Source organism: Polyodon spathula, chromosome 34, assembly GCF_017654505.1.
Source record: "Polyodon spathula isolate WHYD16114869_AA chromosome 34, ASM1765450v1, whole genome shotgun sequence".
Taxonomy (NCBI): domain Eukaryota; kingdom Metazoa; phylum Chordata; class Actinopteri; order Acipenseriformes; family Polyodontidae; genus Polyodon; species Polyodon spathula.
This window is the reverse complement of record NC_054567.1, coordinates 4,155,967-4,170,036: the sequence shown is the minus strand read 5'-3', so window position 1 is coordinate 4,170,036 and position 14,070 is coordinate 4,155,967. Positions and strand designations below refer to the sequence as shown.

The window sequence follows — 14,070 nt, the reverse complement described above, 5'->3', positions numbered from 1 at the left end:
TTGAAACAGCTGAGAAAACATACCCCTCAAAACAAGGCTTTGCTAGCTGTTGTTACCTGTACTGGCTCACTATGCATTGTTTGAGTGGGAGCATGTCTTGTATGGTGATGCAGGTTTCTATATTTGGGCCTGTAGCACATTTGGTGCTTGTCGCAATACGTTGCACATGTTTGCGGGTTCGATCAGTCACAAACCTTTTGGGACTGTAAATGTAATGAACCCACAGGGTCAGTGCAACTGTTATGCAGAGGGACAAGCCAATTGTACAGGCACCACCTTTTGTACCCCTTGTAAAGTCAATGAGATCTTCTTTCCTGACTGTTTATGAATAGTTGCATACACTTCTCTCAAAGCTTGTACAGTTCCAGTAGATCTTATGATGCATTGAATGAATACACTGAAATCAATTTACATACAGTGTTAACCAGGTGATTTTCTCATATTACTTACAATCACCAATTGTTTGCCCAGTCACTGTAATTGTGTTTCATTGGGATATTTGTGAGACTCTGGGTGAAGGTGGGAGGGAGATGAGTGTAAGGGAGGCAGTACTAGGGTTCATGACTGGTATGACAGCTAAGGAGGGGCACTGGTTCTGTGCTAATATGAGAGATATTATTTGCACAAACCAAGGTGCCAAAGCCGCTCTTTCTGTCATTGTTTACACGACACATCACTAAACATAGTCACTGTTTCTGGCATGAAAATAAGACCTTTCTATTTTGTACATAGCAGTACTGGAACCCAGCGTATGTAACGATCCATATACTGCATAATGATTTCCATAGTCAAATGTGTAGATGCTCACAATCATTCAGCTAACACCGAAAGAAATACTCAGACAAATATTTTGGGCTTGCTGCATTTCCGAGTGCTTATGGCAATATTAGCAGATGTATTGCCGTCTAAGGCCAGTCATGTTATGTTATTGAAATGGTCTCTTTTCTCATCTTGTTTTTGCTTAATTCAAAACACAGAATGTTTCAAGGGATCGTGTTTTGCCGAGATCTTGAGAAACCGATGAAATGCCTAGTTAAGCAATTTGTTGCATGGATAATTTAAATAATGATTCTGTGATTGCCCCGCTTAAGACGTGTGTGTGCTGTTGAGTTAATTGTGCATTAACTCTGTAACCCCTGTGATTATGTATGTTTACTGTAGAGCAGTCCTAGCTGCCATGACGGCAGATTGCTTTTTCACAGTACAATTCTTTTATTTTGTTATATTAGAGGGATTGGGTCCTTGCCGTGATTTAATGCAGAACTCAAGAAATGTCTATTTAAGTGCTCTATTGCATCAGTAAGTTAAATAACGACTCAGTGAATTGTGTGCTTGCAATAGACAGCTAATTGGCAATGGAAGTAAAGGATATCAGCCATGTCCCTGGGGTGGTTGCTGTAAACACATTTAAGGAGGAAACGTTTCCAGGAGTTCTGAGAGGCAGACTCATCAGCAGCTACTAATTGTATGAATCTGTAAGCTGCTATCAAGGCTTGAGTCAACCATTCTTGTGTATGGAACCAGGATAAGAACCCCATCTCATTTTCAAGGGTGTTTTGGACAGTAGCATCAGCATACAACCACACTAAATCAGCTACAAATAAAGGACAATCATGTTTTTAAAATGACAGAAAGAAACATTACAAAATAATATTACCAGCACTACCTCAAGTTACAATTTAGTTTTTAATTAACAAAACATTCGTTTCTTATTTAAAACTGGTCTGTTTCAGACACAATCGAAAGCACTATACTTGTGTTAATATATACAGCTGACCCCATCTCTTAGGGAGTGTCTAATGGTGAGCAATTCAGGTTGGAACAAGGACCTCAAAATGAAGCAGAAAGAGACACTTTGTGTCAGAGGTGCCACACTGCAGCTCCCGGGCTGTTCAAGAGCAGGTCCCGGTAAAATGCTGGGTGACTCACACTTTGTACCAGACAATGCTAGTATTTAAAATGTTTTTCTCGCAAACATTTCATGTTTCACAGTATGTGTCTTGTGGCTCTTGGCCATATGAAAATGTTAGTATGTGGCTTGTAGGGGCAGGACGTTTGGCCACCCCTGCTACATACTGTCAGTAGTGTTCCGCGTTTGTGGTTTATTCCGAATTTTACCAATTTTTTTGTTTTTAACTGGATGTTGGTTTTTACTGATTTATACCTGATTTATATCTATTACTCAATATTTTCCTGGTAATATTTTCTAGGAAATACACAATATTTTGATTAAAATGCTGTTTTATTTTGACTGACATTGTAATAAGCAGATCCACACTATCCTAGGATACAGCAGACGTTTAAATGTCAGAGGATCAAAATAACTTTCAAATGTGATTCTCTTGCACTTCACAAACACATTATCACCTGATTACGTTGGCCAATCAAACTCTGATTATTGTGGCAATTGCTAGGCGTGGTAACTATATTGATCACAAACTAAATTGAAATACCTATATATTATAATATTTGTAATGGATGAGGATTGGGGAGAACATGTAAATCAATTCATGAATAGTCAAAAGAAAACAAATGTTTTGAAGTATACAAAAAGCAAAAATACCAGAAGTGGGTCAGGTAAGTCGGAGGATGCATAGCGTTGCAAATACTGCTGCATTGAGGTACATGTTCGCGCTGATAAAAACACTATAAGAAGGCAGGGTCAACTGCACGTCTTAACCTGTTATAAATCATGTTTTAATTAAAGATTTAAGAGAAAACGATAAATCATTCATGCTGTTACCTGTGTCTTTTAGAATGTTGTCAGTTGTGGGTTCTAAAATCTGGTGTTTTGATTGGCTTTATGGTTTCTAATTGTAAATATGAGGGGCTTAAAAAGTGGAAGCTGTCCGGCATGTGAGCGAGTAAACCATCAGATGATAATGCTAGTCGACTCGGCATACTGTAGTGTCAGTCAGATCCTGAATTCTGCTAGCATGTTTTCCAAAAATGACAACTACATTGTACCAATTAAATTCTACAACAACAAAAACAGCATCATTCATAGTCACCATTTACTTACATTTACTGTTAATTAATTACCAGTTAATTCATAGTCACTACAGAGTACTTTACATTTACTGTTGGTTAATTCATAGCCACTGCAGAGTACTTTACATTTACTGTTGGTTAATTCATAGCCACTGCAGAGTACTTTACATTTACTGTTGGTTAATTCATAGTTACTGTAGAGTACTTTACATTTACTGTTGGTTAATTCATAGCCACTACAGAGTACTTTACATTTACTGTTGGTTAATTCACAGTCACTGCAGAGTACTTTACATTCACTGCTGGTTAATTCTCATACGTTTTTTGGTGCCAGCTGGGATTTCTAATTAAAACAGAAATAAACCTGATCATTGCTCAAAGGGACCCTTGTTTCATTTACACTGTTCGCACTACCTAAATAACTATTGGTGAAGTGAATGTCAACCATGTTGTTTCAATGCGTATTGATTGCACATTATTTAGCTAGTGTGATTAGGGTATTACTGAATGTGGGGCCCCCCCCCACCCCCCAAGCGAGAGTATGATGATGCTACGTTCTGGCAGAGTGATTTCAATTGCTGACAAACCTAATAGCCTGTCATCTACTCTATTCTAGTTAAAAGAGTGATATCCAGTATTTTAAAATATGTTTATCTCCTCTTGCTGGGAATATATTCACTTCCAGTACTCTATTGATTGCTGACCCACGGTCTAGCTAAAATCAAACCATGTGACCTTCAGTACAGGAGTACTGAAATACCTGGAAGTAACAGACATTTTTGATGTATAAAACCACACCTCCTATGTAACTCACCCTTGTTACACAAGATTTGCATGTTCTGGGCATGTGCGTGTGCGTGTGCAAGGTTTTAAACCTGGTAAAATGTTAGAATGCTAATATAAGGTATTGAACAGTATCCTACTTTTGAAATATAAGTAAATAGAAAATATTAAAGGATAATGCAAAAATAACTGTTTCTGTGGTTTCAGTCTGTTATACTGAATACTGTAAATGTGAATGCAGTATGTATGAAATAGTTTATTTACTCTCTTGCACTAGATCTTTCTGATCTAATTAAATGTGTATAAACAGATAATTATTAATAAAATAATACATTTCAGAGAAGACATACACTTCACTACAAAGCAAAATAATAATAATAATAATAATAATAATAATAATAATAATAATAATAATAATAATAATAATAATAAAAGTTATGCAGTGAAAATGAAAGTAAATATGGTGGTGCCAGGTCAAATTATGGGAGGCATTAATTAAGTTTCTGAAAATGTAGATGAGGGGTCTCCAACCCTGGTCCTGGAGAGCTATTGTGGCTGCTGGTTTTCGTTTCAACCAATCTGTTACTTAATTGGACCAATTATTGGCTTAATTAGTCAGATTAACATGTGTTCCAGATGTTTAGCCACTGATGATGTAAAGACACCTATAAAACCTGCTGGACTGGGACTCTCCAGGACCAGAGTTGGAGTCCCCTGATGTAGATCAACTGATGATAGAAGATGTTAAAAGAAACGTCAGTTTTGCATCTCTGTAGTTTCAAAGCATTTCAACACTGATTTAAACAAACCCAAACACACCTGTGAGCTTGTGTTAAGCCTTTGGCATATGAGCTCTAAAAACTAACGTAAAGTAAAAGTGGGCCTGCCTTTGTGGTTTTGATCAGCATGGACATTAAGAATACAGACGCCCTCGAGAGAGAGATGCTGAACTTTAAGCAGAAGAGCAGCAGTTTGAGGTAGAGTAGGAAATGTATTTCTGGTTAATGACATTTTGAACTTTTCAGCACAATATTACCGTCAGTGAATTGTGAACTTCCTAGCCTTGCCATCTGGATTGCCTTACATGCTGCATTAAACTTTAATGTTAAGGATTAAATTAAACTCAATGAAGACTGGAAGAGGTGCACTAGACAGTGTGCCGGAATAGCTGTCCTATAGACTTTTCAGAAGTGCAGTTTAATCCACTTTTTTCAGGGACACGCACCTTGCAGCCCATTTATCGTCTGACTGCAGCCCAGTGCATTAATTCCATTTCACTTATGAATATATCGGAAATGTTTTTTTTTTAAACATTGTTGACTTGTTTTTTATAATTTTTTGCATAAAAAGCAGCACAGCATTTTAATTTGTATTGTTGAGGATAAATACTCTCTCTAACTACAGTAATTTTACGAGTCTTCCTCTCCTTTCTTAAATGCACAAACCTGCTGTATTGAAAGAACCCATTCCCAAATATAGGAGGCTTGTTGCTAGGGAAGTGACTTCACTGCCCTGTGACTTTTGCTACACACACACACACACACACACACACACACACACACACACTTTTATTTGCACACCTAGATTTGGTAGTATTTTACCATTCTTCTTTACAAAATTGTTCAAGCTCTGTCAATTTCCTTGGGGAGTGTTGATGGACAGCAATCTTCAAGTAATGCCACACATTTTTGATTGGATTTAGGTCAGGGCTCTGACTGGGTCACTCAAGGACATTTACCTTTTTGTTTCTTAGCCACTCCAGTGTAGCTTTGGCTATGTGCTTTGGGTCGTTGTCATGCTGAAAGGTGAACTTCCATCCCAGTTTCAGCTTAATTGCAGAGGGCAGCAGGGTTTCTTCATGGACTTCTCTATACTTTCGCCAAACATAGCGTTTCTCATTGAGGCCAAAAAGTTTTACCTTTGGCTCGTCTTTCCAGAAAACATTGTTCCAGAAGTCTTATGGATCATCTCTGTCCTCTTTCGCGAATTTCAGACGGGCAGCAATGTTCTTTTTAGAGAGTAGTGGTTTCCTCCTGGCTATCCTTCCATGAATACCACTCTTGTTCAGTCTTTTTCTAATAGTTGAATCATGAACACTAATATTAGCCAAGGAGAGAGTGGCCTGCAGATCCTTGGATGTTACTCTGGGGTTCTTTGTGACTTCCTTGATGATTTTCCAGTTTTTCTTGGAGAGATTTTGGTAGGACGACCGTTCCTTGGGAGAGTGACTGTGGTCTTGAACTTTCTCCATTTGTAAACTATCTGTCTGACTGTGGATTGGTGGAGCCCCAAATCCTTATAAATGGTTTTGTAACCCTTTCTAGACTGATGAGCATCAAAACTGTTTTACTGAGGTCCTCACAGATTTCTTTTGATTGTGGCATGACATGTTTCCACACACCTGTATGTTGAAGACCAAACTCACAAACTTTCCGATCTTTATATAGGGTGGGGCCACCCAAACTCACACCTGACGATCTACCTAATTATTTAAACACTGATTATAATTATCCCCTTAATTGAGCTGATAAAACCAGGGGTTCACTTACTTTTTCACATACACTGAATCTTAATTACTATTTTTTTGTCTAATTCATACATCATTTTGTTTTTAAAGACATGGAATTGGTTAATATAAATCCTATTGGATAGTTAAGAAAAGACTGGTTTTGATTCAAGAAGGCTGTCATGGTAAAACTATGGAATTTCAATAATTATCATTGGGGTTCACAAACTTTTTCTCGGCACTGTGTGTGTGTGTGTGTGTGTATGTATATATATATATATATATCTATATATATATATATATATATATATATATATCTATATATATATATATATTAATATTACAGCTAAGGGTTAAACTCAGATTATTCTCTAGTAATGTGTGGCCTGCTATACACGTTAGATTAAACTAGTTTTCTGGATATGCGGCCCGTGATAAAAGTTTGGTTGTGCATCTTTGACTTTTTTTAAGTGTTCCATTTTCCACCAGATAATCACTTTTGACATGGGCAGACTGCTTTCACACATTTTAAAATATTTATTTGGTAAAACCATTCAGCCCATCTAAGCTTGTCAAGTTCCTAGTACAGTAGCTATTGATCTCAAAACTTAGTTAAGGTGGGGCTTAAAAGGGTCCAAGTGATTCTGCCTCAACAAAAAGGTGACGGACAGATGAACCAATGAAAATGCTGAACACTTTTCAGGAACCAATTAAATGTTTCTTATTAAACATGAGAACATATTGGATTTAAGCAGCCAATGTTATGCATTAATTTTGATGGAAAGTGCCAAATGCGTATCCGATATAAAACTAAAATAACTAGTCAAAACGAACCTATGACCAAGGATATGTTAATAAAAAATATCAAATCAATCAAAATTGTGTTGAAAAAGATATTGCAGGAATACATACAACAAAGCAGCCAGCTTGAGAACATAATGCATTGTGTTTTAAACCCTAAAGCTTGTCCAGTAACACTTCAAAACAAGAAGCACAGAACCAATCCAGCACAACAAAGGGGGGAGCCAGTGAAAACATTGCGTGTGTAAACAGATAAATGTTTTTGTTTTTTAAACCTTTACATTAACTCTGCTTGACTTCTACCTTTTTAATATTTGTTGATCACAATCAGGCGCTCGATAAAATTAATTATTATTATTGAACAACTTCTTATGTCTTTCTTCCTCTGCAGGTCTGCAAGTCATTTTCCCTGAATACCTCCAGGAAAAGTTTGTCCAGTCGGCACTCAGTTACATCATGTGCAATGGAGAAGGAGAGTACCTGTGTCGAAACAGCCAGTGCATTTGTCAGTGTGGTGAAGAGTTCCCACAATGCAACTGCCCAACCACCGATATCCAAATAATGGAGAATACACTAGCAGGCATGACTGAGTCCTGCGCAACGGCCTACAAGGACTTTGAAAATTCAGGTAAAGAACAAATCTGTAAGCATTATGAAGGGGCTTGGAGTAATTCACTAGACACTATTGTGATTTTCAAGTCTATTGCCCCTAGTGTACCGCTCGCAGTCAACTGCATACCACCATGCATAAGAGATCCAAAATGGCATCCAAAAAATAAATAAATAAATACATTTCAGTTTCATAATCTCCCCTTTCTGTAATTCTTGAAAGTAGCCTGTACAATTGTGCCTTTCATTAGCAAGAACAAAAGCAGTACCAGTACTAAGAGCTAACAAAAGAATTCCTTCTTACCTGAGATGTGTTGCCATCATTTCTTATGTTTCATATTTTCCTATATAAAACACAAACACATTTTGTGATACGTTGATGTATTGGTGCACTTTCACATCCCTCCATTCTATCTGAGAGGTCATCTGAAGGTGCACAAAATTCCATTACAAATCAGATACACTGCTACTATGATGTGTGTGTCTTTTCTACGGGAAATTGAGACTTCAAATGAATAATAGCTCATGTTAGGTAATATTTTACTGGAATTGTGTTTGTTAGCCCATTAGACTAGAGTGCACACTTTATAAGCATTGGATGGGGGTCTTTAGGGTGGGAATATGCAGGCAGACAGCAGCTGGTGTGTCGTGTCGGTTCATACTTAGCCTTTAAAAACGCTTGTATCAGGTGAAAAATACTTAGGTATCAGAACTTACCTATGTGCTTGTAAGGCTTCAGTAGTTGTGTAGTTCAGTTGGAAACTCATGATAAACCATTCGGGACACAAAACATGTCACATTCTGCAGGTTGGATTTACAAAACAGCAAAATGTGTTATTGAAGGTTGTTTTCGTTTATCCAGTGAAGTAATACTTTATCAGAATGGAAGATTGCGTTTGCCTCTTTCAACAAGCACTCCTGTGTTCAGATCTGGAAAAATCGCTTTGCTCCAAACTGTAGGCAATGAAGAAAGCAACAGCTGAAACATTATCTGACTTCCCGTCTAATGAATGTTTGGTCTATATATATATATATATATATATATATATATATATATATATTATATATATATAATATATATATATATATATATATATATTATAAATTTCCTTATAAGGTAGCGTTTGCCTCTTTGAATATCTTCTTATAAAATTGCTTTTTAGAATGATTTATTTTTCTCAGTCTGATCATTTCTATAATATAAGGCAGGAGTGCACATGTGGCGCTATAGTGCTAGATTCTAGCACCAGAGTACCACAAATTGCACCCCTGTAAGATATTTCAAGTAGGTAAAAGCCATTAAAAATGTAATGTTGCTAGGGAACAAAAAGGAGGCATTAACACTTAGAAAGCAGACTTGTTATATTTCATGCACAATATCACTTTAACTACTTGAATAGCCATTCATACAAATAACTGCCAGTGATTGCTAACCCTAAGAGCTTCGTACTGGCACTGATTGCATAGCCTATAGCTAAAAGCTTTGTACTATGGAGCTTAAGATTTGGTCTTGGGCAGTTACTTTACTTTCTAACATGAAATATCAAGACTCACTGGGGTTCATTCACTTCATCTGAACAATGGCGCACCCAACATATAGCCAAAAAAGGTCAAATGATTGAATGATCTTCCAAACAGAGGCAATCGTTTATTGTTTAATCTAAATTGTAATATTCCTGTTCCTTGTTTGTGGTGTTTTTATTTTCCAGATGAATTTAAGTCTTTTCTCAAGAGGCTTCCTTCGACTCACTTCTTGCCCGTCAGCAGTGTTCACCAGCTCTGGGGGAATGACTGGGACCTGCAGTCCCGCTACAGACTCCTGCAAAGCTCCATGGAGGCCCATAAGCTGAAAATGCAACGCACGGCTCGGAAATTGTTTGGCCTTAGTATCCGCTGCCATCACAATCCAAACCACCAGATGCCTAGAGAAAGGTAAAGCTCTACATTCCATAGAGTGCCGCTAAAGGCCTGTATTAGTGTTTGGTTAGTGTTTGTGGTACAGTATTCTTCATGTGTTGTCTTTAGCATTCTTTTTTTTTTTTAAACAGAATTTTGGTGAACTTGTTTTGTTTTAGCTTTTGGTAATTGTATATACGTCGTGGGTACTCCATTAGCCCTACACAGTGATGTGGTTTGATAACACTAAAAAAAAACTGCAGAAAGAATTTGTTTTTTATAAATCATGTTTTGCATATGTTTAATCAGTTTTATATTTTTCTAATATAATTTTAATCTGTGTGTTAGTGTATCTTCTATTAATTGTGTTGTTGTTGTCATTAATAAGACAGCAAAAGAGTACAAAAGATAGGCCTGCCAGTGAGCTGTGAATGAAAATGATACAATACTGCGAGTAAAGTATTATAGAAAACTCAAGCAGAAAAGTATTGGTCACAAAGTAATTTCTCAGGATCTCAATATTAACATTCCCTTATCTCATGATCTCAAGATAATTTATCCCAGGATCTCGAACACGGAAGTCATTACACAGTTTTCCTGAAATAATTTATCTTGTGATCTCGACAAAACGACTTGTACTGTCAAAATCCTGACATAAATTATCTCAAGAGAACTAAAGTACTGACTTGCATTTTTTAGAAAGACCTGGGATAAATGATCTTGTGATCACGAGATAGCGGAATGGTAATATTGAGATCCTGAGAATTAAATGATCTTGTGATTATGAGATAGTGGAATGGTAATATCAAGATCCTGAGATTTAAATGATCTTGTGATCACGAGATAGCAGAATGGTAATATCGAGATCCTGAGATTTAAATGATCTTGTGATCACGAGATAGCGGAATGGTAATATTGAGATCCTGAGATTTAAATGATCTTTTGATCACGAGATAGCGGAATGGTAATATTGAAATCCTGAGATTTAAATGATCTTGTGATCACGAGATAGCGGAATGGTAATATTGAAATCCTGAGATTTAAATGATCTTGTGATCACGAGATAGCGGAATGGTAATATCGAGATCCTGAGATTTAAATGATCTTGTGATTATGAGATAGTGGAATGGTAATATCAAGATCCTGAGATTTAAATGATCTTGTGATTATGAGATAGTGGAATGGTAATATTGAGAGCCTGAGATTAAATTATCTCAGGATCTTTACATAATCAACATTTTTTTTTTTTTTTTTGTATGGCTTCATCGAGCCGCAATTGAATATACTGTATGGAAGGAAAGACGACATTTTTTGGTTGAAACATTTGTCTAATTTTGCATCTAGGATAACTTCATTCTAACTTCTCAGTATAGGACACAGCATATCTTCCACTGTAGTACAAATGCCCCTTATTTTTTTTCGTTTGCAATTTTAAATACGTTCTCAGATATGACACAGGCCAGATATGGTACGTTTTTTAGGCTGCAGATGGCCGGCCGTGTTACTAAATCAGTAATACAGTGATTCCCAACCTTTTTGAATTGCCAAACATTTTGTGGACAGCCATGTACTACTGTCATAGTGACACAGTTGCTATACAAGGACATTCAATTAATTTTGCTTTACACTATAGTACGGCAATTGATAACAATGCCATATGGGAAATTGATTCACTTACCTAATGAGATAGCTGGTGCTGTTTCAGTGATGTCACAGCCTGAAAATGTCCAGCTGGAGTGATGACAGTTTTAGCTTTAAATTTGGTTCCACATCCAGCCTACTCCGATACTTTGAGTTCAACCCAACAAGATTATGTGATGGCGAATGTGTAAACAAATGCAGTCAGATTTTGTTGCATGAAGACTAACTTTAAAGAGCTGTCACATGAAAGCTGTTAGGCTGTCTTACTCCTTTGATGTCAAGTTCATGTGCATTTCACTGTTAACATTCACTAATGGATTTCTAATCCACTGATTTTGAGTCATTTGTAAGTGACACCAAAGATTAGCTAGCTTCAAAGTTTCATTCGACAACACCTCGTAACATACGACACGCTGCGATAGCGGCTCCTCTTCTCTGCCGGTCCAAGTATCGCTGTCAGGGTACTCCCCAGGAATTCTGTATGGTTGGGCGGCAGAACATTATAGCCAGGAGCATTTTTAACGGAAAAATAAACTTGCCTTACCTTAAATACATAATACGACAAAGAATTTGAATAATGTGTTTTCTTTTGTTGACTGTATCTGGTTGTGCTTATTTATGTTGTACATTTTCTTTTTCACTTCTGTTTTTTATTCTGGTAAATTCCCGTGCCTATTTAAACACTCTACGATTTGACTGGGGAAAGATAACACAGGGTTATTGGAGTTCACAAAAAAAGGGAACCTTTTCACTTCCTTTTTAACTTAATTATTGAGCTTATTACTTCATTTAAATTGTTTTCTTTGTTATGTTATCTTAAGTTTTCAGGGCAGTTTGTTAATGCAAGTCTAGTTTTGTTTTTTGCTGTTTTTTTTTTAATGCAACTGTTCATTTTAACCATTTTTTTTTTTACACAACAGTACTGATACTCGTTTGGTCTCCATCATAACTGTTGCATGAAACCGGAGTGTAATAATCCAGCACCTCTGCACTTAAGCATTTATATGTCAGCTGACAAGTGTTCAGCTGATATCACATCATGCCTTTCTTCTTAAAGGTGTACAGCCTCTATATGTGAACCTGTCACAAGTTTTTTTTCACCCAGCAATGTGCAACTGATCTAGTCTGCTAGAAGCGCAATCAACCTTATTTTTAAGGGCACAGTAGCATCTGCAAGACGGGCGGATAGGGTTTTTCAGCCGGGGAGAAGACCTGGCAAGAACCCTGGCTGTACATCTACATGTTGCAGGGTTCCACCTACTCCACCAGTGGCGGCTCATGACTTGTTTGACAGGTGAGGCACATGTCACTAAATAATTATACCAACCCCCATTCAATGGCTAACTCACTAAAAGTAGATGCACATTGTTCAGCTGATTTCATATATGCCTCTGCTGACAGCATTTTAATGCATTCAAATAAGCCTGCAGTTGCTGTGTAAAATACACCCCCATCAATTAAAAAAAGCAACATTAGCACTGTAAACAACACACAACTTACAGAATTGCAGATACAACTTTGTATAATCAATTCGCAAATCCGAATCTTAAAACCACATAGTATTTAATTCTACAAGTCATTGTGTGACACCAGCGTGGAACATTAGCTATAAAGACACAAATACAATATCACAAAATCATTCATTCAAAACGAACAAGGCAGCTTGTCTTGTTGTGGCAAGAAATTGACAGTTGTACAACCATTAAAAGAGATGAAACTTTGCCTTATTCAGTTGAAAGAAGGAAATATGGCCAACAATAGTTTGTTCACAGAGCTGCCTGCCATTTTACTGACTCCTTGCCGCGTTCGTTTATCGTCTTTCTTCAAGTCTCCAGTGCTAGTGTTATTCTGCCATCCTTAACAACTGAACGTCTCTCTTTTTGGGCTCTTACTGTAAAACGTATTTCCTCAGGTCAGGTATAATATCAAATTCAACTAAAGCCATTACTGAAAAAATTAAAATTGCACAAATTCTAACAATCCAAGTGCCGCCTCACCAGGCTGTGGTTACTCTAGCAACGCCTTCATAAAGGGACCCCAGCATGGTTAGTTTCTTTGGTAACAAGCAGCTTTCTGAGGTGCTCAAGGTATGTGCCTCACGTAGCAATGCGACAGCACTACATTGTTCCAGATTTCTGGTGTTGTTTTCGCTACTGGTGAAAGTGAGTTGTGACTTTTAAGTAATGTCACAAGTGCTTCTGTGGCCTTAAACTTATTAAATATATATATGCTTAACTGTGATTAAATGTGCTTCTCAATTAAAGAAAAAGAATATGCAAAATGATTTTTTAGCCTTTGGGAATTATTGGTGAGGCCATGCCTCACTTGCCTCTGCTGACGTGCCGCCTCTGTAGTACACTGCCACTTCATTTTCACTGGCTTTGTTTAAAGAACCTGTTCTTATCCAGCTGTCCATTGCTGATATCTCCCATAGCAGGATGAACAACGTGGGGTTGCTTCTAACTTGCAGCGAGTTGCAGCATGTGATCTGATTTAGTCACCAGGTTAAACACGTCACTTGCAGTGTAATACAACGGCAGGTGCTAAATCACCGAAGATGATTTGCCTTGTGAAATTGGGCTTGCCAATGTGAGGAGGCATTTTTATTTTGTTTTCCCTGGGACCCCCTGCGAAGGTAGGAGTCTGCGGACCACAGGTTGAGAACCCCTGCAGTAATATATTTGTTCAATATATTCTGATTTCAGTATGTTGTCAAATTGGTTTGCCAAGGGAACATACTGTATAGAGAAAACTGTTATTGCTAGCTGTGATATTAAGCCATGCACGGCACAGTGCGCCAAAAGATTATTTGTGTGGATGTATTGTTCGCATCACCCCAGTGC

General features: G+C 37.3%; 1 protein-coding gene across 2 annotated transcripts in view; it reads left to right on the top strand.

Moving 5' to 3' along the window:
- The window catches only part of LOC121303632 (BMP/retinoic acid-inducible neural-specific protein 1), a 121,188-nt gene that overhangs the window by 83,118 nt on the left and 24,000 nt on the right, over window positions 1–14,070 (top strand). For both annotated transcript variants that reach the window (XM_041234435.1, XM_041234436.1), the window contains 2 exons: window positions 7,473–7,709; window positions 9,400–9,622. In XM_041234435.1, coding sequence (XP_041090369.1) covers window positions 7,473–7,709; window positions 9,400–9,622 — 460 coding nt within the window. The remainder of the gene's footprint in view (window positions 1–7,472; window positions 7,710–9,399; window positions 9,623–14,070) is intronic.